The following is a 24,154-nucleotide window of genomic DNA, read 5'->3' as shown; positions in this document are numbered from 1 at the left end:
AGAATGTAAGAGCCAAAGGAAGGGTAGGACTCCTTACAACGTGCTCCTACCAGACGCAAAGTGGTCTGGATATCCATGACCCCACAGTGCCTGACACTACCTACACAAGACCCTCATAAGAGGAGGAAAAGATCATGACAACAAAATAAAAGAGACTGATTGAGATGGAGAGGGGATATAATGGAGAATGGAGTTTCAAAGGGGAAAGTGGAGGGAGGAGGGTATTACCATGGGATATTTTTTATAACATGGAAGTTGTTAATTAAAAGAAAAATTTTAGCCAGGTGTGGTGGCGCATGTCTTTAATCCCAGCACTTGGGAGGCAGAGGTAGGAGGATCACCGTGAGTTCAAGGCCACTCTGAGACTGCATAGCGAGTTCCAGGTCAGCCAGGACTAGAGTGAGACCTTACCTTGAAAAATCAAAAGAAAAAACTTTTTTAGCTGGGCGTGGAGGCGCATGCCTTTAATCCCAGCACTCTGGAGGCAGAGGTAAGAGGATCACCTAGAGTTTGAGGCCACCCTGAGAATACATAGTGAATTCTAGGTCAGCCTGAGCCAGAGTAAGACTCTACCTCAAAACAGCAAAAAACAAAAACAAAAAACTTCTATTCATTAAAAAAAAAGGTGGGGAGGGGATATGATGGAGAATGAAGTTTCAAAGGGGAAAGGGGGCAGGGAGGGTATTACCATGGGATATTTTTTATAATCATGGAAATTGTTAATAAAAATTCTAAAAAAAACTTTTATTTGGTACGGGAATGTAAATGGTAAGGTATCTGAATTTTTTTTTTTTTTTTGAGGTAGGGTCTCACTCTGGTCTAGGCTGACCTGGAATTAACTCTGTCATCTCAGGGTGGCCTTGAACTCGTGGCAATCCTCCTACCTCTTCCTCCCAAGTGCTGGGATTAAAGGCGTGAGCCACTATGCCTGGCTGAAATCTTACATAAAAATGTCCTAAGAAAAATTTTGGAGTGTTTATCTGAAAAAGCATGTATTTTGAGCCAGGTACAGAGGTACATGCTTGTAATCCCAGGTGTCTGGGAGGTAGAGACAGGATACTCAGGAATGTAAGGTCATTCTCATCGAGTTCAAGCCAGCCTGGAAGACATGACACGTTGTCTCATAATTTTAGAATACAAAACAACCTCCTTTTACAGTTCAGGAAAGAAATTCAATAGTGTTTAGATCTTTCTTACACATCAGGGACATTGCCCTACTCTTCAGTGGTATAAGGAATACTTACCTGTATTACTCCTTTCTCTGATCGTGTATATAAAATGTTTCTGGAATTATCAATTGCAATTTGAACAATAGGATCTAAAAGTAAAACAAAATAAAAACAAACTCAAGGATTCATAAACTGAACAATCAGCGCACACAACATAAATATTGATTTATCAAGATTTGTATTCTTTCCTTTTGCTTGGTTTCTAAGTCCTAGGAGAGCTGTATCAAAACCAAGCCATAATAGGTTGATACTGTAAAGTAAGTACAATATTTGTGAGGGGGAGGTAATATGATGGAGAATGGAATTTCAAAGGGGAAAGTGTGTGTGGGGGGGAATTACCATGGGATATTTTTTTATAATCATGGAAAATGCTAATAAAAATTAAAAACAAAAAAAAACAAACAAGCCAGAAGCCGGGTGTGGTGGTGCACGCCTTTAATCCCAGCACTCGGGGCAGAGGTAGGATCGCTGTAAGTTCAAGGCCACCCTGAGACTCTTTGGTGAATTCCAGGTCAGCCTGAGCTACAGTGAGACCCTACCTCAAAAAAGCTAAAAACCAAACCAAACAAAAAAAGCCAGGAAGCATTTAGGTCAGATTTCAAATATAGGTTTAAGAATATCACAGAATTACTGGACGTGGTGGCATATACCTTTAATCCCAACACTCAGGAGGCAGAGGTAGGAGGATTGTCAAAAGTTCAAGGCCACCCTGAGACTACATAGTGAATTCCAGGACAGCCTAGGTTAGAGTGAGACCCTACCTCAAAAAAGGAAAAAAACAAAACAAAACAAAAAAAAACATTGAGGGCTGGAGAGATGGCTTAGTGGTTAAGCGCTTGCCTGTGAAGCCTAAGGACCCCGGTTCGAGGCTCGGTTCCCCAGGTCCCATGTTAGCCAGATGCACAAGGGGGCGCACACATCTGGAGTTCGTTTGCAGAGGCTGGAAGCCCTGGCACGACCATTCTCTCTCTCTTCCTCTATCTGTCTTTCTCCCTGTGTCTGTCGCTCTCAAATAAATAAAAAAAATTAAAAAAAACCAAACAAACCATTGATTCTGCTGGGTGGCATGATGGTGCACAACTATAATCTTAGCACTTGGGATGCTGAGACAGGAGGACTGCTCTGAGTTCAAGGTTAGTCTAAACTAAATACAGGAAGATAGTAGGCCAGACTGGGCTACATGCTTTTTCTGTTCTACAATTCTTTTACAATTTAAGGGATCTTATGAATAGAAAACAAATGCTACTCAATGACAAGTATTCTAAGTAAGAATGAAAACCTGCTGGGCATGATGGCACATGCCTCTAATCCTAGCACTTAGGAAGCAGAGGTAGGAGTTATCACCACCTTGAGGATACACAGTGAATTCCACGTTAGCCTAGGTTAGAGTGAGACTCTACCTCAAAAAACCAAAAGGAATGAAAACCTATTAAAAAAATATTGTTAGAAATGCATTAAAATTTTGTTATTTGACACATTTCCTACTTACCATCTTCTGAGAATGTGAATTGTAGCAAGGAGGGAACAAGGAAAGAAAGCGAGCTTTTGGAGTGGTTTATCTTCCTACATCTTTGACTAAACCACCCTGCTTCTGCCTTAAAAGAAAAACAGAAAGACTTGTAATGTTATGTAGAACTCATAATTACTACATGTTTGTTTACTCAATCCTCAAGTATTCATATCAAGGATTGTAAATAAAGACATGCCACCAAAAGTAACTGAGCATTGTACTGTAACGACAAATGACCTAAGACACTTTGTTAAATAAAAAGCCAACTGTGCCCGGTGTGGCGTCTTAGGTGTTAAGGTACTTGTCTGAGAAGCCTAGTGACCCAGGTTTGATTCCTCAGAACACATGTAAGCCACATACACACTGGTAGCACATGTGTCTGGAGTTCGTTTTGAATGGCTAGAGACCATGGCATGCCCATTCTTTCTCTCTTGGCCCCTGCCTCTCTCTTGCAATTAAAACATTTTTTTTAAAAATATTTTTAATTTATTTATGTATTTGACAGAGAAAGAGGGAAAGAGAGAGAGAGGGAGGGAGAGAGAATGGGCACACCAGGGCTTCTATCCACTGCAAACAAATTCCAGATGCTTGCGCCCCCTTGTGCATCTGGCTAACATGGGTCCTGGGGAATCGAACCGTGGTCCTTTGGCTTTGCAGGCAAATGCCTTAACCGCTAAGCCATCCCATCAGCCTTAAAACATTTTTTAAAACCAACAAAAATAGGTTAACATGAGTTCAATTCCCCAGTACCCAAGTAAAGCCAGATGTACTAAGTGGTACATGCATCTGGAGCTTGTAATGGCTGGAGGCCCTGGCGCACCCATTCTCTTGATCTCTTTGCTTGCAAATAAATTTAAGGGTTTTATCCTTTTTAAAAGATATTTATAGAAAGCCAGGCATGGTAGCGCACACATTTAATCCCAGCACTTGGGAGGTGGAGGTAGGAGGATCGCTGTGAGTTTGAGTCCACCAAGAGACTAGGTAGTGAATTCCAGGTCAGCCTGGACCCGAGTCTGACCCTACCTCAAAAAAACAAAAAACAACAAAAAGATATTTATGGGGCTGGAAAGATGGCTCAGAGGTTAAATGTGCTTACCTGCAAAGTTTGATGGCCTGGGTCCAATTCCCCGTACCCACAGAAAGCCAGATGCAAAAAGTGGCATATGTGTGTCTGGAGTTCATTTCAGTGGCAGGAGGCCCGAGTGTACCTATTCTCTTTCTGTCTCCCTCTGCCCTCCTCTCTGCTTGCAAATAAGTACTGATGGAAGCCTAAAATTTAGTTTATGTTCAAATATTTTCCATAAGCTATTTTATGATTACAAAATTAAAACCAGCCAGGCATGGTGGTACATGCCTTTAATCCCAGCACTCATGAGACAGAGGTAGGAAGATTACCCTGACTTTGAGGCCACCCAGAGACTACACAGTGAATTCCAGTTCAGCCTGGGCTAGTGTGAGACCATACCTTGAAAAAACAAAGCAAATAAAGTAAATAAATAAAACCAAGGCTTTCTTTCCTTTCCTTTTTTATTTTCTTGAGGTAGGGTCTCACTCTGGCCCAGGCTGACCTGGAATTCACTATGGAGTCTAAGGGTGGCCTTGAACTCACAGCAATCCTCCTCCCTCTGCCTCCTAAGTGCTGGGATTAAAGGTGTGCACCAACAGGCCCGCTTTCCTTTCCTTTTTTTTTTTTTTAAAAATTCATTCTTATTTATTTGCGAGTGACAGAGAGAGAGAGAGAGAATGGGTGCGCTAGGGCTTCCAGCCACTGCCAACGAATTCCAGACCTGTGCGACCCCTTGTGCATCTGGCTGACGTGGGTCGTAGGGAACTGAGCCTCGAATCGGGGTCCTTAGACTTCACAGCAAGTGCTTAACCGCTAAGCCATCTCTCCAGGCCTCCTTTCCTTTTTTTATGGGAGTTGGGTGGGAGTATTTGAGGTACAGTCTTGCTCTAGCCCAGGCTGGCCTAGAATTCACTATGTAGTCTCTGGCTGGCCTTGAACTCACAGTGATCCTCCTACCACAGCCTCCCAAGTGCTGGGATTAAAGGTGTGCATCACCAACCCCACTTCTTCCCCTGTTCTATTGATAGAAAAAATATGTTTATAAATGCCAAGACTTACTTGGTACGCTACTTCATATAAACAGCCATCCTTTCCAGCCAAGAAAATTCGGCCATTATCAGTGGATGTGATGGCTAAAAGGTGTGTGTTATCAGTGGGAAGAGAATATAAAGGATCGGGAAGCAGCTGCATTCCACCAGACATACTGTCATTAAGATTTCCAGAACCTATAGTTTTGGAAAAGAAAAAAGAAAAGCAAAAAAACACGAATAGTTTTTTAGCTTATCAAAAGTATAAAACAGGGGCTAGAGAGATGACTCAGCATTTAAGGTGTATGCCTGCAAAGCTTAAGGACCTGGGTTCAGTTCCCCAGTACTTACATAAAAACAGATGAACAATATGGCGTGTGCATCTGGAGTTTGCTTGCAGTGGCTAAGAGGCCCTGGTGGGCCTGTTCTCTCCCTCTCTTTCCCTGTCTCAAATAAATAAATCTATCTCAAATAAATAAATAAAAGTATAAAATTGACTGTATTATCTTCAGAGATAATTTTACCAAGTTCTTATTAATATACCCCCAAATGCCTATAAATATCTTTTTTGTTTGTTTGTTTGTTTGCTTTCAAGGTAGGGTCTCACTCTAGCCCATGCTGACCTGGAATTCACTATGTAGTCTTAAGCTGGCCTCAAACTCACAGCAATCCTCCTACCTCAGCCTCCCAAGCACTGGGATTAAAGGCATTTGCCACCATGCCTGGCCTATAATGTATCTTTTAAAGTTACTGTAAGACATTTGACAAAGTGGTGGACACATGGCTTAGTGGTAGAGTGCTTGTTTTATTAAAAAAACAAACAAACAAAAAACAAACAGCCAGGCATGGTGGCGCACACCAGAGGCCGAGGTAGGAGGATTACAGGAAGTTCGAGGTTACCCTGAGACTACATAGAGAATTCCAGGACAGCCTGAGTTACAGTGAGACCCTACCTCGGAAAAGAAAAACAAAAACAAAAACAAACAAAACCAAAAAAAAAAAAAAAAAAAAAAAAGCAAAAACAGATGAACTGGAGAGATGGCTTAGCCATTAAGGCCATTTGCCTGCTAAGCCAAAGGACCAAGGTTCGATTCCCCAGTACCCACATAAGCCAGATGCACAAGGTAGCACATGCACCTGGAGTTTGTTTACAGTGGCTGAAGGCCTTGGTACGCCCATTCACTCTCTCCCCCTCCCTTTCTATCTCTCTCTCTAATAAATAAATAATAAAAATAATAAAATAATAAAAATAAGCCTTGATTTTTCAAGTTAAATAGTGCATACAGAATACACATGTCATGCAGTAAAACAAACCACAAAACTACCCCAGGGCTGGAGAGATGGCTTATCAGTTAAGCCTAAGGACCCAAGTAAGCCAGATGTCCAAGGTTGTGTATGCTTCCATTCTTTCTCTGTCTCTATCAGCCCCAAAACAAAACATAACATATGGGTTACCATACCTGACTGTAGATTAGCATAACTGAGTCCAAGTATGACTATATCCACAGGGGTTGCCAAAACCAAGAGGTGTCGCACATGAGGCTGAAAGATGCCTAAATAAAACAGAAACAGGAAAGGAATTACCTTCTTAAAACCACCCACTATTTTGAGCATAATAGAATATGACTTTAACATTAAATGGCCTGCTAATTTCAAACGGTATATGAAAATTCTGAATCTCATTAGTTGTGCTATTTAAGTTTTACTATGTTGGAGCACTACAATAGGTAAATAGAGCCAAACCAAGTTGAATAATGAGTTTAGCAGTTAGTATCAGTTAGACAGGCATGGCAGCGACATCAGGAACAGCAGGACTGGGAGGCGGGAACAGAAGGCTCAGGAGGCCTCAAGACCATTAAGGTTATCCTCAGCTACAAACCATGCTTGAGGTTAGCCTCATCCACATAACATCCTATTCAAGAAAATCTCAAAATCAAAGCAAAAACTAAAGATATTTACAATCTATGTACATATAATCATAGTATCATTGTTATTTTTTTTTCCTCACCAGCTTTTGGTTTCACAAGCCCCACAGCAAGAATAGTTTCACTAAGTCCATCAAAATAGGCAAGGTCACCTCTGCAAAAAATTGAACAAAAAATACATTAAACATATGAAGAAAACAAAGTCCTATTTTACAAAGTTTTTTTTTTTTATTTGAATACATTTAGACACAGAATATGGTGAAAACCTAAAATAGCAAACAGAACTACTGAATGACCAAGACCTAAGACCTTTGTAAGGATAAGCACAAGCTAGAGAAACAGGAAAAGATGTGCCCATCCCAAACATCTGTCCAACTGGGCTGTAAGCATCAGTTACCAAGTAGTATCTATCTACTTGTATGTAAGACAGAGGCAAGAGCATGAAGAGACCCTCTCAGAAGGAGGGGTTCAAGGGGGAAAATGTCAAGAGAGGAGCAGGAAGATGGAGAAACCCTCTCCCATAACCCAATCTGCACCCTAAGGATAAGGATACTGTAAAGAATTCTGAACCTGTGGACCTCTGACATAACTATAATACCCAAATTCAGCTCAACTCCTGACTTGGGAAGTCAACTCTTCGTATAGTCAAACTCTATCGATTATATCTTAGTAAAAAAGAAGACATGTTCATCCTAAGGATAATTTCTACTTAGTATGGCATCTAGTGTTCTGTATGTATCTGCCTTTCATTAAAAAATTATGAGAGGGGCTGGAGAGATGGTTTAACAGTTAAGTGCTTGCCTGTGAAGCCTGAGGACCCCGATTTGAGGCTTGACTCCCCAGGACCCACGAAACCCAGATACACATGGTGGTGCATGCATCTGGAGTTCGTTTGCAGTGGCTGGAGGCCCTGATGCTCCCATTCTCTCTCTCTGCCTCTTTGTCTATTGCTCTCAAATAAATAAAAATAAAAACAAAGAAAAAATTTAAAAAATTATGAGGGCTTAAGATGGCTTAGTGGTTGAGGCACATGCCTGCAAAGCCTAAGGACCCCAGTTTATTCTCCAGGTCCCACGTAAACCAAGTGCACATGGCGGCACATGCATCTGGAGTGTGCTTGCAGTGGCTAGAGGCCCTCTCTCTCTCCCTTTCTCTGTCTCTAACAAATAAATAAATAAAAATAAAATCTTAAAAAAAATTATGAAACAGGGCTGGAGGAATGGCTTAGCAGTTAAAAAGTGTTTGCCTGCAAAGCCAAAGGACCCAGGTTCTATTCCCCAGAACCCATATTAGCCATATGCATAAGGGGGGCACTCGCGTCTGGAGTTCATTTGCAGTGGCTGGAGGACCTGGCACGCCCATTCTCTCTCCCCCTCTTTTTCCTGTCAAGTAAATAAATGAATATTAAAAAAAAATTATGAGACACAAATGCATACGGTGGGGCATACCTGTACCCATAGTACTTGGAAAGCAGGGGCAGGAGGATTGCTGTAAGGTGTGGCCAGTCTGGTCTACCTATTGTGTTTTAGGCCAGTCAGGGATACAGTTAGACTCTGTCTCAAAAAGAAACAAGAAACAAAAACTTTTGCAACTAATAAAGATTCTGTATTAGTTAACTTCTCATTGCTGGGGCAGAGTACCAGCTATGTAGCCAGACAACCTTGAACTTATGATTCTTCTGCCTCTACCTGCCAAATGCTGGGGTTACAGGCATTATAGTCCTACCACAGCTGGTTGGTTTTAGTCTTTAGTACATAATGACTATTTTCCAATAAGAGCAACAAAGGCATAAAAAGAATAGTCACAATCATGTATTATGACTAAAAAAGCACCCAAAGCCCAGTGTGCACAAAACCCAGCACCATCATCAGCATCACATACTCAGCGTGGTGAACGAGAACTTAGGAGGTGGAGGCAGGAAGATGGGAAACTCAGGACCATCCTTGGCTACACAGTAAGTTCAAGACTAGTCTCAGCTAAATACCAATTCAAGAAAGAAAGATGGAAATGAACAGGTGGCACATGCCTTTAATCCCAGCACTCGGGAGGCAGAGGTAGGAGCATCGCCATGAGCTCGAGGCCACCCTGAGACTACAGAGTGAACTCCAGGTCAGTGTGGGCTAGAGGGAAACCCTACCTTGAAAAACCAAAACAACAACAACAGCAAAAAAACCCCAACCCCCCCCACAAAAAACAAAAGGAAAAGAAAGAAGATGACAGCATAAACCGAGCATGGTGGCATACATCTTTAATCCTAGTACTCAAGAGGCAGAGGCAGGGGGACCGCTGTGAGTTCGAAGCCAGTCTGGGACATACCAGGTCATCCTTGGAGAGTGACACTCTACCCCCAAAACAAAACAAAAAAGGCAGGTGTGGTGGCTCATGCCAGCACTAAGGCACTAATAGCAGGATAAAGCACTAACAGGAGGATCTACGTGAGTTCGAGGCCAGCCTGAGACTACATAGTGAATTCCAGGTCAGTCTGGGTTAGAGTGAGACTCTACCTTAAAAAAAAACATTTAAAAAAAAAAAGATAAATGAAAGATGAAGCAGACAGCTTCTGATGAGAACACTGGCTGCCACAAGCAATAAGGGTTAGCAGCATTCCAGGTACAATAAAACATAGCAGTCTTGAATACATACCCATCCTCATAGTTCCACATGAATATGTCACTGTCAATTGTAAGCCAAGCTCTGCTGATAGGAGGGAAAACACCCATCATGCAGTTGCACTGCATATCTGAGGAGGCATGGATGTAAGGTACAGAGTTCAATTAAATTTGCTTTACTTGGTTTCAATCACTTTTGACATAAATCTTGTGATTAGAGCCAGGCGTGATAGCATATGCTCTTAACTTGAGTACTTGAGAGGCAGAGGTAGGAGGATTGCTGAGTTGGAGGCCAGCCTGAGACTACAGAGTAAATTCCAGGTCAGCCTGGGCTAGAGCAAGACACTACTTCAACCCACCTCACCCCCTCCAAAAAAGGAAATCAATCTCTCTCTGTGTGGTACTGGAGATTAAAGACACATGCCAGGGCTTAGCAGTTAAGCATTTACCTGTGAAGCCTAAGGACCCTGATTCATGATTCGATTCCCTAGGATGCACGTTAGCCAGATGCAAAAGGGGGCGCATGTGTATGGAGTTCGTATGCAGTGGCTGGAGGCCCCGGTGCGCCCATTCTCTCCCTCTCTCTATCTGTCGTTCTCTCTCTGTTGCTCTCAAATAAATAAATAAAAAATGAACAACAACAACAACAAAAAAGACACATGCCAGGAAAATGACTTCCATTACAATCCTGGAAATAAAACTCTTGAGTGCATGTATATTAGGTAAACACAAATCAACAATTATAAGAATGAAAGGGCGGGAAGATCTAAGAGCCACAGGGTGGGTAGAAACACTAAGGCACAGCTTCCCCCAGAGACAGATACCCTAATTACCCCACAGTGAACATTAATAATTCTACTGAGGAAGGCCCTCAGGGAAATGGAGACATGGGAGCCAATAAACTACAACCTATGTTAAAATATTAATTACAAAAGAAAAGAAAAGAAAAGAAAAGAAAAGAAAAGAAAAGAAAAGAAAAGAAAAGAAAAGAAAAGAAAAGAGCTGAGTGTGGTGGCGCAACACCTTTAATCCCAGCACTCGGGAGGCAGAGGTAGGAGAAGGCCACCGTGCAACTACATAGTGAATTCCAGGTCAGCCTGGGCTAGAGTGAAACCTACCTCACAAAACCAAAAAAACCCCCAAATACTAATTAACTGAAGACTATAAAATAATAAAAAAATTATAAGAATGACAATAACATTTAACAAACTGTTAAATAAAAAGTAATAGGGGGAGGGCATGGTGGCAAATTCCTTTAATCCCAGCACTTGGGAGGCAGAGGTATGAGAATCACTGTCAGTTCCAGGCCATCCTGAGATGACATAGTGAGCTCCAGGTCAGCCTGGGCTAGAGTAAGACCCTACCTCGAAAAACAAAACAAAATAATAACAAACAAACAAACAAAAGCAGTAGGATACGTCCAAACTGTTCCACCAGTTCAGGTGGGAGTGGAACTCTTCGGATGGAGCTGATCTCTGGAAGGCTGGGCACTGACAACAAGCCAGGTCCTTGCAGAGGATAATCCATATCTGACATGCCAGAAACAGTGGGATTATCTGCAAATATAGAACAAAGCATATATATAAAATACTTACGCTCTTCTAACTACTGTTATTATCAGTACTGGTATACTGATACATTTTGAACCCCCCCCCCCCCCGCCAGCCCCGCAATTGTACCCGTGCCAGTTCTAAAGGTATAAAGAAATTAAGAGTTCTGACCTGACGCAAAGTGGGCATGACGGTTACTAGCACGATTCAAAACTCAGCAGAGGAGCTGGGTGTGGTGGTGCACACCTTTAGCCCCACCACTCCCACTCTAAGATAGGAGGATCACTGCAAGTTCAGGGCCACCCTGAGACTACATAGTGGATTCTAGGTCATCCTGGGCTAGAGTGAGTCACCACCTCAAAGAACAAAAATAAAAACAAAAAAAAAAAAACTCAGCAAAGGGATGAGAAGTGGCAGTGGAGAGTTCAACACTAAGTGACACATCCCTATCTCAGCTTCAGAGGCGCTTGAAATGCAGAAGTAGGATTTATGTGAGTTCAAGGCCAGCCTGGGACTACAGAGTGACTCTAGGTCAGCCTGGGCTAGACCAAAACCAAACAAAGAGGGGGGGAGCCAATTCCTATGTACTGATTACCCAGGTTCAACACTATTCTTTTTTTTTTTAAATATTTATTTATTTATTTATTTATTTGAGAGCAACAGACACAGGGAGAAAGACAGATAGAGGGGGAGAGAGAGAATGGGCGCGCCAGGGCTTCCAGCCACTGCAAACGAACTCCAGACGCGTGCGCCCCCTTGTGCATCTGGCTAACGTGGGACCTGGGGAACCGAGCCTCGAACCGGGGTCCTTAGGCTTCACAGGCAAGCGCTTAACCGCTAAGCCATCTCTCCAGCCCAACACTATTCTTTTTTAACAACTCTTAATAATATGCTTGCTCAGTCATGTCTCATTGACATCACAGTCTACTCCTTCACTTCATTCTTTCTAAAGCAAATCCTAAAATGGACATGATGGCTTACTCCCATGATCCCAGCATTTGCAAGACTGAAGCAGGAAAACTGCTATGAGCTCAAGGCCAGGCTAGGCTACATGAATTCCAGGTCATTTGGGGCTGAAAGAAGACCCTGACTCCAAAAAAAAAAAAAAAAAAAATGAAAGAAAAGTTAAAAGTAAAGGAAATCATAGACATATCATTCAATCCTCAAATACAGTTTTAATAGAACAGTACACATTTTCAATGAAGTGGGAAGACAAAGAAGATTAGTAACATTAGTGAGGATGATGTTATGAACACTTTGGGGGAAACTAAGGCCTTTCACAGGGAATCTGAGAAATGCTTGTTAGGCACAGAATAAAGAACAACGTTGAAATGAGAGACTAAAATAACCCTGAAGGGGGTGGTTGTTACAGAACATGTTCAGGGTGACTAGCACAAAAGGTTGAGAACAGGATGAAAAAGAAGGGGAAGACATTAGGGTGAGGAGGAAGGATGTGTAAAGAGATCACATATTTCAGGACCAGAACGGGTAGACTTTTTTTTTTTTAAATCTTGTGGGCTGGAGGGATGGCTTACAGTTAAGGCACTTCCCTGCAAAGCCAAAGGAGCCAGGTTCAATTCCCCTAGGGCCCATGTAAGCCAGATGCATAAGCGGCACATACAACTGGAATTTGTTTGCAGTGACTAGAGGCCCTGGCGTGCCCATTCTCTCTGTCTCAAGTAAATAAGTAGTTATAAAATATTAAAAATATAGATTTTAGTTTACTTGCAAGGTGAGAGAAAATGAATAACAAATTCCAGACGTATGTGTCACTTTGTGCATGTGGCTTTATGTGGGCACTGGGGAACTGAACCCAGAGCATCAAGCTTTGCAAACAAGCGCCTTTAACCACTGAGCCATCTCTCCAGGCTCCTGTAGATTGTTTTTACATAGAGTTTTTAAATCCAGAGAGGAAAAACGGTGAAATCCAAACAGGTGGTAACAGGCTGACCAAATACTGCCCACTGGCTAGGAGCTGTCAGAGACAAATACCATACAGTTCCTACAGTTTCTGATACAGTTCAATTAAAAGAAAAATTTCTAAATACCAGATATATTTTCAGTTCACACTGCAGATTATCCTGCTACATGACTTCGGATTTTGCTCACTAACAATCTCATCTGCATCTCTCTTCCATCTCACAAAGCGGCCACTTTTTTCTTTCTTTCTTTCTTTTTTGTAGCTACTAATTCCAGGCGTTTAGCTGTTTACAATTCAAAACCGTTAGCTAGTTACTTTCCATTCATCTCTCTATCTTTTGACACCTATACTCATTCAACCTTCCTGGTGCTTCCCAATTCCCTCACCCCACTGGATCATTCCCATCACTAACTACTGCACTAGCTACACACGGTAAACCCTGGTTTTTTTTTTTTTGAGAGAACATGGTATATTTCCAAATTAACTGTGTCGGCTCTTCCAACACAAGTGAGCAAAAAAAGAAAAAACAATCAGATTTGGTATTTAGTTTCTTGGTAGCAGCTACAGAGAGGCTGACGGATGGGGGTGTTTCCCCGTTCCTCTTCAATGGAGAGCTTGCTCTGGAACAAAATAGAGGTCACGAGGAAAAATAAAGAAATCTGAGGCTGTTTGCCGTGCTCCAATAATTGGAGAAACAGAACCCTCAAGCTCACGATGTCCTCGCGGCCATCAAGTGAGCGAACCAGGAGGGAGTCCTACAGGCTTGAGAAAGGAGGGGCGGCGACGACTCACTGGGAGCAGACACCATGAGCAGCTCGGAAAGGTCCGGGTACATGCGGTCTTCCTGCAGCTGACGGTCGATGAGCCTCCCAGCATTGTCCAGAACTTCCTGCAGGGCCGCGGCCGACGTGGAGGCCGGCATCGCCGCGCCCAGCAGAGAGGAAGGCATGTCCAACGCCTTACACACCGGGCTCCAGAAACAGCTCACGGCCGAGGAGAGACGAGAGAAAGCCTCGGCCAGCGGAGAAGACGGGCTGTCCAGAGCGCGCGCGCCAAACGAACGGCCGGGCGCCTGCTCATGACGCACTTCCGGCCCGTCGCGCCAGGTGCTGGAAGCCGCCATTTTGGTGACCGGAAGCGGAAGTTGTTGAGCGTGCTCTACTCTTTTGGGACCGGTGGAGAGAGGGGATGGGCGCGGCGCTTTCGAGGGAGGTTTGGGTAGGAGCTGGCAGGGGATTGTCTAGGGAAGGGAGAAAGGGAAGGGGAGAGAGGAGAAGATCCCCGGGAGGACGGAGGCGGGAAGGGGAGGGCTGGGTCAAGAAGGGGAAGGGAGGAGGAGCCGGGGAAGAGGGAGCGGAGGGATAAGCGGGTTACCCGCCCGCGGGTGGAGGTTCCGGTGGCTTCCCCGCGCGGATCCCCTTGTCCTCGCGCTGCCCACTTCTGTATCCTGCAGCTGCGACTGTCTCTCTCTTTTGTTACTTTTTCTGGGCAACTTCCATGATTGTAAATAATATCCCATGTTAATTCCCTCCACCCCCCCCCACTCTTCCCCTTGAAACTCCACTCTCCATCATTTTTTTGAGGTAGGGTCTCCCTGTAGCCCGGGCTGATCTGGAATTCACTAAGTAGTCTCAGGGTGCTCTAGAACTCATGGTGATCGTACCTCTGCCTCCCGAGTGTTGGTATGAAAGGCGTGTGCCACCACGCTCGGCTGTGTGCATCTCTTAATGTTGGGCTTTGTGGCCATCTGTTGTGTAAAAGCTTGTGTTTACGGTGATATTTGGGAGCGTGATGGCTCAGCTATAATCTTCCCATGCAGTAGGCTGAGGCAAGAAGGATGCAGCGAGTTTGAGGCTTTCAATAGTGTTAGACTTACGGTGAATTTTTATACATAATTTTGCCAAGTACTTCTGAATAATTAACTACACTTTAGGAGTCACTATTACAGTGATCCTCCTACCTCTGCCTCCCAAATGCTGGGATTAAGGGCATGCCAAAGTCTCAGTCACTGTAGTCGAACTCCAGACACTTGTGCCACTTACTGGGCATGTGCTACCTTGCACCTTTGTGCGTCTGGCTGATGTGGGATCTGGAGAGTCTAACATGGGTCCTTAGGCTTCCCAGGCAAGCGCCTTAACCACTTAGCCAACTCTAATCCAAAAAATGAATTTCTAAGGTCTTTGCAATGGAATGATTCAAATAAGTCTAATGTTGTGCTCTAACCAATCAAATATTTTCTTTGATCCTGGTCCATGTTCACACTATAACAACCTTCTCTTGTCCCATGATTCACTGTTTGCTCAAATAAACTTCAATATTTGGATGACTCAGTTTATCTTTTTATTGTAATTATTTTTTATCAGAGAGAGAGTGTGTAAAAGAGACAGTTGTCATGCCAGGGCCTCCAGCCACTGTAATAGAACTCCAGATATATGTGCCATCTTGTGTGCATGCGTGATCCTGAGCACATGCCTCACCTTGTGCTTCTGGCTCATGTGGGACTTGGAGAGTCAAACATGAGTCCTTAGGCTTTGCAGGCAAGTGCCTTAACCTCTAAGCCATCTCTTCAGCCCTAGTTTATCCTTTTTCTTGGTTTCTTGAGGTACGGTTTCGTTGTAGCCCAGGCTGATCTGTGGAATTCACTGTGTAATCTAAGGGTGGCCTCAAACTCACAGTGATCCTCCTATCTCTGCCTCCCAAGTGCTAGGATTAAAGAAATTTAGTTTTTCTTTCAACCCCATCATTGCTTTGGCATTATCTGTGTAAATGTCAATAGGTTTTTAAAAAACATACAGCCCTAAATGAGCCAGATATAATGGTGGATGCCTTTAATCCCAGCTCTCTGAAGGCAGAGATAGGAGGATTGCTGTGAGTTCCAGGCCTGGGACTACAGAGTATTCCAGGTTAGCCCGGACTGTGAGACCCAACGTTTTCTAAACAAACAACTCTTAAAATGATGCCAGTATTATTTTGAAAATAGATTTGATTGAAGATTTCCTTAAACAGGTCAGCAGACCACACTGGGAACAACAGCCTTTTGTTTGGTTTTTTAATAAACTCATTTTCTTCAAAGAAATCAAAATTGTCCTGTTGCACTTAACAATTGTGATGATTAAGTTGTTGCACACCAACAGAGAATAATTAATTCAATGTAGAAGGTTTCAACAAGGACGTGGTATATCTCAGTGGTAGAAATCTGCTTACATGCACAAGGCCTTACATTGTATCCTCAGCACCAAAAATACAAACAAAAACATTAACATGACCTTTCTATTCCAGCATCATGTTTTTTTCTATGTTAAAAACGTTTTTATTGACAGCTTCCATAATTATAGATAATAAACCATGATCATTCCCTCCCCACCCTCATTTTCCCCTTCATAAACCCATCTTCCATCATATCCCCGTCCCTCTTGATTAGTTTCTCTTTTATTTGTTTGTTTTGGTTTTTGGTTTTTCAAGGAAGGGTTTCACTCTAGCCGATGTTGACCTAGAATTCACTGTGTAGTCTCAGGGTGGCCTTGAACTCATAGCGATTTTCCTACCTCAGCCTCCAGAGTGCTCAGATTAAAGGCATGCACCGCCACACCAGGCTTAGTCTCTCTTTTATTTTGATGTCATCCTCTTTTCCTCCTGTTAGGAAGATCGTGTGTATGTAGGGCCAGGCACTGTGAAATCATGGATATCCAGGCAAAGGACCTCTAGACCCATGTGCCACCTTGTGCATCTGGCTTACATGGGTACTGGGGAATCAAACCTAAGTTGCTAGGCTTCACAGGCAAGTGATTTAATTGCTAACCTATCTCTCCTCCTCTTCTTGATTCTGATTTTGAGGTAGGGTTTCACTCTAGCCCAGGTTGACCTGAACTCATCATGATCCTGTTATCTCAGCCTCTCCAATTGCCGTGATTAAAGGAGTGCACCACCACATTCAGCTCATGATTTTTATTTATTTTATTTTTTTCAAGATAAGGTCCTACTCTAGCCCAGGATGACCTAGAATTCACTACTAAGTAGTCTCAGGCTGGCCTTGAACTCACTGCAATCTTCCTACCTCTGCTTCCCTAGTGCTGGGATTAAAGGTGTGCTTCATCATGCCTGGCTATGTTTTTCTGTTTTCTTTCTTTCCTTCTTTCTTTCTTCTTCTTTTTTTGATTTTTCAAGATACCTGGAAAATCTATATATAGAGAAGGACAGAACACAAGGAAAAAGATAATGTTAACTCTTCCCTAGATATCTGTGGGAACTGTCACCTTGGTAATAAGCACATATTAATAAGTCAAAGTTTTTAGGGCTGGGGAGATGGCTCAGCAGTTAAAAGCACTGCTTGCAAAGTTGGCCAGCCATGGTTCAGTGTCCCAGTACCAACCTAAAGCCAGATGCATAAAGTGACTCATGCATCTGGAGTGTGTTTCCAGTGACCAGAGGCCCTGGCCGCACCCATTCCGAGTCTCTTTGTCTCTCTGTGCTTGCAAATCATTTAAATTTTAAAATAGAAAGTGGCACAGTCATCTGGCATTCCTTTGCAATGGCAAGAGACCCTGATGCATGTGCATTCAGAAACGCATGCGTGCAGGCACACACACAAAAAAATAAAAACAAACAAACAAAAAACCCCCGCTATGGCCAGACAGATGGTTTATCCGTTAAGGCGCTTGTCAGCAAAGCCAAAGGATCCAGCTCTGATTCTCCAATACCCTCATAACGCCGGATGCACAAGGTGGTTTATGTGTCTGGAGTTCATTTGCAGGGGCTAAGAGGCCCTGGTGTACCTATTTTCTCTCTGTTCCTCTCCTCTGTCTCTTTCTGTCAAATAAATAAATAAAATATGGGGGTTGGAGAGGTGTGTTAGTGGTTAAGGCGTTTGCCTGGAAAGCCAAAGAACCCATGTTCGATTCCTCAGGACCCATGTTAGCCAGAATCACAAGGAGGGGTATAGGTGTGGAGTTTGCAGTGGCTGGAGGATCTGGCGCCCCCATTCTCTCTCTCTCTCTATGTCAAGTAAAAAAAAAAAAAAAAAGTAAAGAATTTTTTTTTTTAGGGCTGGAGATATTGTTAGAGGGTAAAGGCGTTTGCTTGCTAAGCCTAATGACTTGGGTTCCACCCCCAGTTCCCACGTAAAACCAGATCCAGAAAGTGATGCACACGTCTTGGCGTTCGTTTGCAGTGGCAAGAGGCACAACCATTCTCATTTTCTAACTCTTCTTGCAGATGAATAAGTAAATAAATAAGTGAATATATAAATAAACAATAAATATTAAGAAAATGTCTTTAAGAGTCATCAAGCCGGGCATGGTGGCGAGCGCCTTTAATCCCAGCACTTGGGAGGCAGAGTTAGGAGGATCACCGAGAGTTCGAGGCCACCCTGAGACTACATAGTGAATTCCAGGTCAGCCTGGACCAGAGTGAGAACCTACCTCGAAAAAACCGAAAAAAAAAAAGAGTCATTCTATTTAACCTGATGGAGCGGCGTGCCTGTGCGGACCTTCCCCGCCGCGCCGCCAGGTGGCGCCGGCGCAGAGTGCTGGGTCCGGGCGCCGCGGAGAGCGCCGCTCCAGGCCGCGGCGGCGCGTCTGCGGTCGGGGAAGGCCGCTTCCGGTTGGGGCGTGCTGGACGTCAGCCGCGGCGGTGTGGCGGCGGCCGTGAAAGTGGCGCTGCGCGGGCAGGTCATGGAGCGCTCGGGGCCCAGCGAAGGTGGGTTTGGCGGGATGGGCCGGGGTGGTGGGCGGTGCTGGGGCCGCAGTGACCCTGCCTCGTCTTCTCTCTCCTCTCGCCGCAGTGACGGGCGCGGACGCGTCGGGACCCGATCCCCAGCTGGCGGTCACCATGGGCTTCACGGGCTTCGGTGAGTGGCCGGCCGGGCAGAGCCGTCACGTCTGTCCACAACTTTTCCTGACACGTCTTCCCCTTTCTCTCCCCACCCATTTTTTGCATTTCTCGAGGTAGGGTCTCACTCTGGTCCAGGCTGACCTGGAATTCACTATGGAGTCTCAGGGTGGCCTCGAACTCACGGCGATCCTCCTACCTCTGCCTCCCGAGTGCTGGGATTAAAGGTGTGCGCCACCACGCCCGGCTTCTTCCCACCTTTATTGTGGAAAGTGGACATTTAGGAGATTAGGCTCTGAGCACCCATTCACTATCTATCTGCCTCTTCCTCTCTTTCTCTCATTTTATTTATCCATTTATTTGAGAGATAGAGAAAGAGAGAGGGAGGGGGGAGGCACGCAGAGAGAGAGAGAGAGAGAATGAATGGGCATGCCAGGGCCTATAGACGCTGCAAACAATTCCAGACTGATGCACTGCCTTGTGCATCTGGCTTACATGGGTCCTGGGGAATTGAACCTGGGTCCTTTCACTTTGCAGGCAAGTGCCTTAACTGCTAAGCCATCTCTCCAGACTGAAAACTTTTTTTTTAAAGTGGAGTATTACCTGACACAATAATTGTTTAGTTCCTTTTGGTTAGTCTCTCCTTTCCATAATCTTTACTTCAGTCCTTGTATAAACTCTAGTTATGTCATAGGGGTAATGAAAATGGTTTCCCCAAAACGTATCTGCTGAAAACAAACTCCAGACACATGCACCACTATGTGCACCTGGTTTCCCTGAGTACTGGGGAATTGAACCTGGGTCCTTAAGCTTTGTAGGCAGGCGCCTTAACTGCTAAGTCATCTCTCCAGCCCCCACCCTTTTGTTTTAAACAAATGAGTTTTTAACATTTATTTATTTAGTTATTTACTTGAGAGATTGAGGCAGATGGAGGAGAGAGAATGAGAGCGCAGGACCTCTAGCCATTGCAAACAAACTCCAGATGCATGTGCCACCTTGTGCATCTGGCTTACGTGGGTCCTGGGGAATTGAACCTGGGTCCTTTAACTTTGCAGGCAAGTGTCTTAATTGCTAAGCCATCTCCCCAGGTCCCACTTTTTTTTTCAATGTAGGGTCCCACTCTAGCTCAGGCTGACCTGTTACTCACTCTGTAATCCCAGGCTGGCTTAGAATTCACAGCAATCCTTCTACGTCTGCCTTCCTAGTGCCGGGATTAAATGTATGGGATACCACCCCTAGTTTATCATCTCATTTCTGCTGGGAACAAATAGGAGAATGTAGAATCTAGGTGATCATGTGCACAGAAGGGTAGTTATTTGTCTTTGTGGTTTCTTAAAAGTTTTCCCTTCTAATTTCAAAAGCAGCGTTTATTCAGCTATGGAGGAGGCACAGCCGTTAAAGGTGCTTGCTTGCAAAGTCTGGGGGCTGGAGTTTGATTCACCTACCACCCACACAAAGCTAGAAGGACAAACTGTCATGCATTTTGAGATTGTTTGCAGTGGTAAGAGTCGCTGGCTCATCCATTCTTTCTCTGCCTTCTCTCTTTGCTTGCAAAGAAATAAAACATACATTTTTTTGAGTTAGAGTCTCATTTTAGCCCAGGCTGGTCTCAAATCCACACCAACCCTCCTACCTTAGCCTCCTGAATGTGGGATTGTAGCCATGCACCACCATGTCCTGCTTAAAAATATTTTTAAAGAAAAGTAACAGTTAAAAAATATTTTTATTTATATGAGAGAAAGACAGACAGACAGACACAGAGAGAGAGAGAGAGAGAGGGAGAGAAAGTGTGTGTGTATGGGTGCATCATTGCCTTCTGCCTTCTTCTGCAAAAGAATTCCATTAACATGAACTACTCTGTGCATCTGGCTTTATGTGAAAGCTGGGGAATGGTACTTGGGTCATCAGGTGTTACAAGCAAGTGCCTTTAACTTCAGAGCTGTCTCACCAGCCCCCAAAAATAGCATTTCCTTTTTTGTTTTTTCAAGGTAAGGTCTTGCTCTTGCCCGGGCTGGCCTGAAATTCATTATGTAGTCTCAGGGTGTCACACCTGGCAAAAGTAGCTTATCTTCTTTTGTTTATACATATTTTAAAATATCATTTATTTAGTTGAGAAAGACAAAGAAAGAGCCAGAGAGAAAGAATAGATAGGGCCTCTAACTGCTGCAGACTTATGCCAGATGCATGTGCCACCTTGTGCATCTGGCTTATATATGTGGGTCTTGGGGAATTGAACCTGGGTCCTTTGGCTTTGTAGGCAAGTGCCTTACCTGCTAAGCCATCTCCCCAGCCCCTCTTTTCTTTCTTTAGGTGTTTTTTTTTTTTTTTTTGGTTTTTCAAGTAGGGTCTTACTCTGGCCTAGGCTGACCTGAAATTAACTATGTAGTCTCAGGGTGGCCTCGGACTCATGGCAATCCTCCTACCTCTGCCTTCTGAGTGCTGGGATTAAAGGTGTGCGCCACCTTGCCCAGCTTCTTTAGTTTTTGAGGTAGGGTCTTGCTTGAGCCCTGGCTGACCTAGAATTCACTATGTAATCTCAGGGTGGACTTGCATTCCAGGCAGTCCTCCTACCTCTGTCTTCTGAGTGCTGGGATTAAAGAGCATGGCACATTAGGACCTCTAGCCACTGAAAACAAACTGCAGACTCATGTGTTGCATTGTGCATCTGGCTTTATGTGGGTAGTAGGAATTGAACCTGGGTCCTTAGGCTTTGCAGGCAAGTTTCTTAACTGTTGAACCATCTGTCAGCCCCCCCCACCCGGCCAACAGCAGGATTTTTTTTTTAATTCTTTATTTGAAAGAGAAAGAAATATGCAGAGAAAGAGAGAATGGGCACACCACAGCCTCTAGCTGGTGCATACAAACTCCAGATATGTGTGCCCCCTTGTGTATCTGGCTTAAGTGGGTCCTGGGGACTTGAACTTGGTTCCTTTGGCTTTGCAAGCACCTTAACCACTAAGCCATTTCTCCAGCCCAGGATTTTTAAAAAATATTTATTTATTTGAGATGGGCGGGGCTGGGTGGGTGGAGAGAATATATGGGTGTTCCAGGGCTTCCAGCCACTGCAAACACTCCAGACACATGTGCCACCTTGTGCATCTGGCTCACTTGGGTCCTGGGGAATTGAATCTGGGTCCGTTAGCTTTGCAAGCAAATGCCTTAACCCCTAAGCCATCCCTCCAGCCCCCAGCAGCAGGACTTTAGTGTCTGTTTCTTAGCTCCTTAGAGCATCTGTCCTATTCCTTATGCTGCCCCATCTACCTTCAAGTTAAGTGCAGTGTCTGGAGTCATTCCATGCTTTGAATCTCTTAGCATTTTCTTTTTTTTTTTTTCAGTTATATAAGGACTTTTAATCCCAAAACCAGGAAGGTACAATTTAACAGGTTAGGAGAACTTCATTATAGAGAACAGTGAGAAAAATTAACAGGCAGACACAAGTGGTTTTACATAAGAGATAGTGATGAGATTATGGACCCAAAAATATTTGAATAGCTTTAAATACTTCTTAAAGTCAGTTACAGAAATAACCCTATAAACAAAATGTAATTTATTTATAAAATTTCTTACTTAAATCAGAAACCAAAACCAAGGATCCACAAATCAAGAAAGAATTCAGACTCCACTAACAATTTAGACAGAGGAATACCCAGGAAAGCTCATGATTATTTTGAGTAGAGACATTAAGACTCCAGTATGGACTTTTTCAATTAGGAATGTTTAATTTGAACCATCAATTAAGCAGCCTTCTTCTCTAATTTACCTAGCCCCTACCCCTCAAAACAACACTAGTATGGAGCCGGGCATGGTGGCGCACGCCTTTAATCCCAGCACTCGGGAGGCAGAGGTAGGAGGATCGCCGAGAGTTATTTGGCTAGAAAGATCCTTCTGGATCCTCAGATAACAAGGACATTTAACCAGAGAGCTCTCTACAGACAGCACAGTGACACTTATGGGCTCAGCTGACTCACGTGCCTGCAGTGCTGCTCCCTGTCTGCCTTTCTCAGATACTCCACTTGATGTCTTTCTTGACTTCTCTTTTCTCCACCTTGGATAGTTTTCTATTTTTCTCCCTCACTGTTGACTTCTTCCTCTTTTTCTCCACTGTCAACAACATTTTCATCTTTCTCTTCTCCACTCACAGCTTCGTTCGCTCCTTCTTTGTCCTGAACATTGGCAGAAACTGCTTTGTTGTACCCTTCACGGTTCCGGGCTATTTCAATTGCTAAAAATTGAATCCTGGGGGCAAAGATAGTGTTTTCTTCAGTGTAGCCCTGGGAACAATCCAGTCGTAGCAAAGTACTATAGTTGAAGTCTTCTACAACCCCTTCAAACTTCAAACAGAATGGCCTCCACTTCTCTTTAGCTGATTCAGATTTGAGTTCTTCCGGGTCCAATACATCTACCTTGAGGTTCCCAAAATTCTCCCGGAACTCAGAGTAAATTTGGTCATCTACTCTGGTGAGTTTCAGAAACTGTGGATCAACTGATGAAATAAGTTTGTAATAGACTTCAGCATGCTGCATTGCTCGTACAGCCCAAGCCATCTTAATATCAGAATTGTTGCCGTAGGACTCTGCTGGAAGAGAAAGAGCATGGGCCACCGATACCAGCTCCCCAGAAACCGGCTCAGCCATTCTGCTGGCAGCTTCCATGTTACAGCGAGAATAGCAGAGAAAGTGTGGCTTTAACTTCCCGGAAGTGATTTTTTTTTTCTTGTGTGTGTGTGTGTGTGTGTGTGTGTGAGAGAGAGAGAGAGAGAGGGAGGGAGGGAGGGAGGGAGGGAGGGAGGGAGGGAGGGAGGGAGGGGGAGAGAGAGAGAGAGGGAGAGAGGGAGGGAGGGAGGGAGGGGGGGGGGAGAGAGAGAGAGAGAGAGAGAGAGAGGGAGCACGCGCGCGAGCAAGCCTTCTTTTTCTTTTTAAATATTTTATTTATTTATTTATTTATTGGAGAGAGAGAGAGGCAGATAGAGAGTGGCCATGCCAGGGCCTCTAGCCACTGCAAATGAACTTCATATGCATGTGCCACCTTGTGCATCTGGTTTATATGGGTATTGGGGAATTTAACCTAGGTCCTTAGGCTTCGTAGGCAAGCACCTTAACCACTAAGCCATCTCTTTAGTCCCATCTTAACATTTCCTATTTCAATATTGCATCTTCCTGTAAGGATTTCTTGATTTTGGAGGTAGGTTCTCGCTGTAGCCCAGGCTACATGAAATTTACTATGTAGTCTCAGGTTTGCCTCAAACTCACTGCCATCTTCCTACCTCTGCCTCCCAAGTGCTGCCATTAAAGGTGTGAACCACAATGTCAGGCTTAATTTCTTTTAAATATATTTTTGTTTAGTTATTTAAGAGAGAGAAAGAGAGAGAGGGAGAGAATAGGCACACTAGGGCCTCTAGCCACTGTGAATGAACTCCAGATGCATGTGCCACCTTGTGCATCTGGCTTATGTGGGTCCTGGAGAGTTGAACCGGGATCCTTTGGCTTTGCA

At 44.0% G+C, this 24,154-nt stretch overlaps 3 protein-coding genes across 3 annotated transcripts in view; 1 reads left to right on the top strand and 2 right to left on the bottom strand.

The window, feature by feature from the left end:
• The window catches only part of Nup155 (nucleoporin 155), a 61,107-nt gene extending 47,213 nt beyond the window's left edge, over window positions 1–13,894 (bottom strand). The window contains exons 1-8 of the mRNA XM_045132763.1: window positions 13,631–13,894; window positions 10,786–10,923; window positions 9,402–9,498; window positions 6,842–6,912; window positions 6,294–6,386; window positions 4,865–5,031; window positions 2,719–2,824; window positions 1,245–1,318 (exon numbers count right to left, since the gene is read on the bottom strand). Of these exons, the coding sequence (XP_044988698.1) occupies window positions 1,245–1,318; window positions 2,719–2,824; window positions 4,865–5,031; window positions 6,294–6,386; window positions 6,842–6,912; window positions 9,402–9,498; window positions 10,786–10,923; window positions 13,631–13,787 (903 nt within the window). The 5' untranslated portion in view covers window positions 13,788–13,894. The remainder of the gene's footprint in view (window positions 1–1,244; window positions 1,319–2,718; window positions 2,825–4,864; window positions 5,032–6,293; window positions 6,387–6,841; window positions 6,913–9,401; window positions 9,499–10,785; window positions 10,924–13,630) is intronic.
• A 4,574-nt stretch (window positions 13,895–18,468) lies between these two features.
• Window positions 18,469–24,154, top strand: part of Wdr70 (WD repeat domain 70) — a 266,830-nt gene continuing 261,144 nt past the window's right edge. The window contains exons 1-2 of the mRNA XM_045132810.1: window positions 18,469–18,532; window positions 18,618–18,683. Coding sequence (XP_044988745.1) covers window positions 18,508–18,532; window positions 18,618–18,683 — 91 coding nt within the window. The 5' untranslated portion in view covers window positions 18,469–18,507. The remainder of the gene's footprint in view (window positions 18,533–18,617; window positions 18,684–24,154) is intronic.
• LOC123454185 (protein PBDC1-like) lies at window positions 22,638–23,390 on the bottom strand. Its single transcript, XM_045132811.1, has one exon. The coding sequence runs from the start codon at window positions 23,314–23,316 to the stop codon at window positions 22,723–22,725; it is 594 nt and encodes a 197-aa protein (XP_044988746.1). The 5' UTR covers window positions 23,317–23,390; the 3' UTR covers window positions 22,638–22,722.

The sequence above is a fragment of the Jaculus jaculus genome, chromosome 13 (genome assembly GCF_020740685.1).
Source record: "Jaculus jaculus isolate mJacJac1 chromosome 13, mJacJac1.mat.Y.cur, whole genome shotgun sequence".
NCBI lineage: Eukaryota > Metazoa > Chordata > Mammalia > Rodentia > Dipodidae > Jaculus > Jaculus jaculus.
This window is presented reverse-complemented; position numbering and strand designations above follow the sequence as displayed.

Coding starts and splice junctions, on each gene's coding strand:
- LOC123454185 (XM_045132811.1), bottom strand. CDS start 23,316: ATGGAAGCTGCCAGCAGAATGGCTGAGCCGGTTTCTGGGGAGCTGGTA.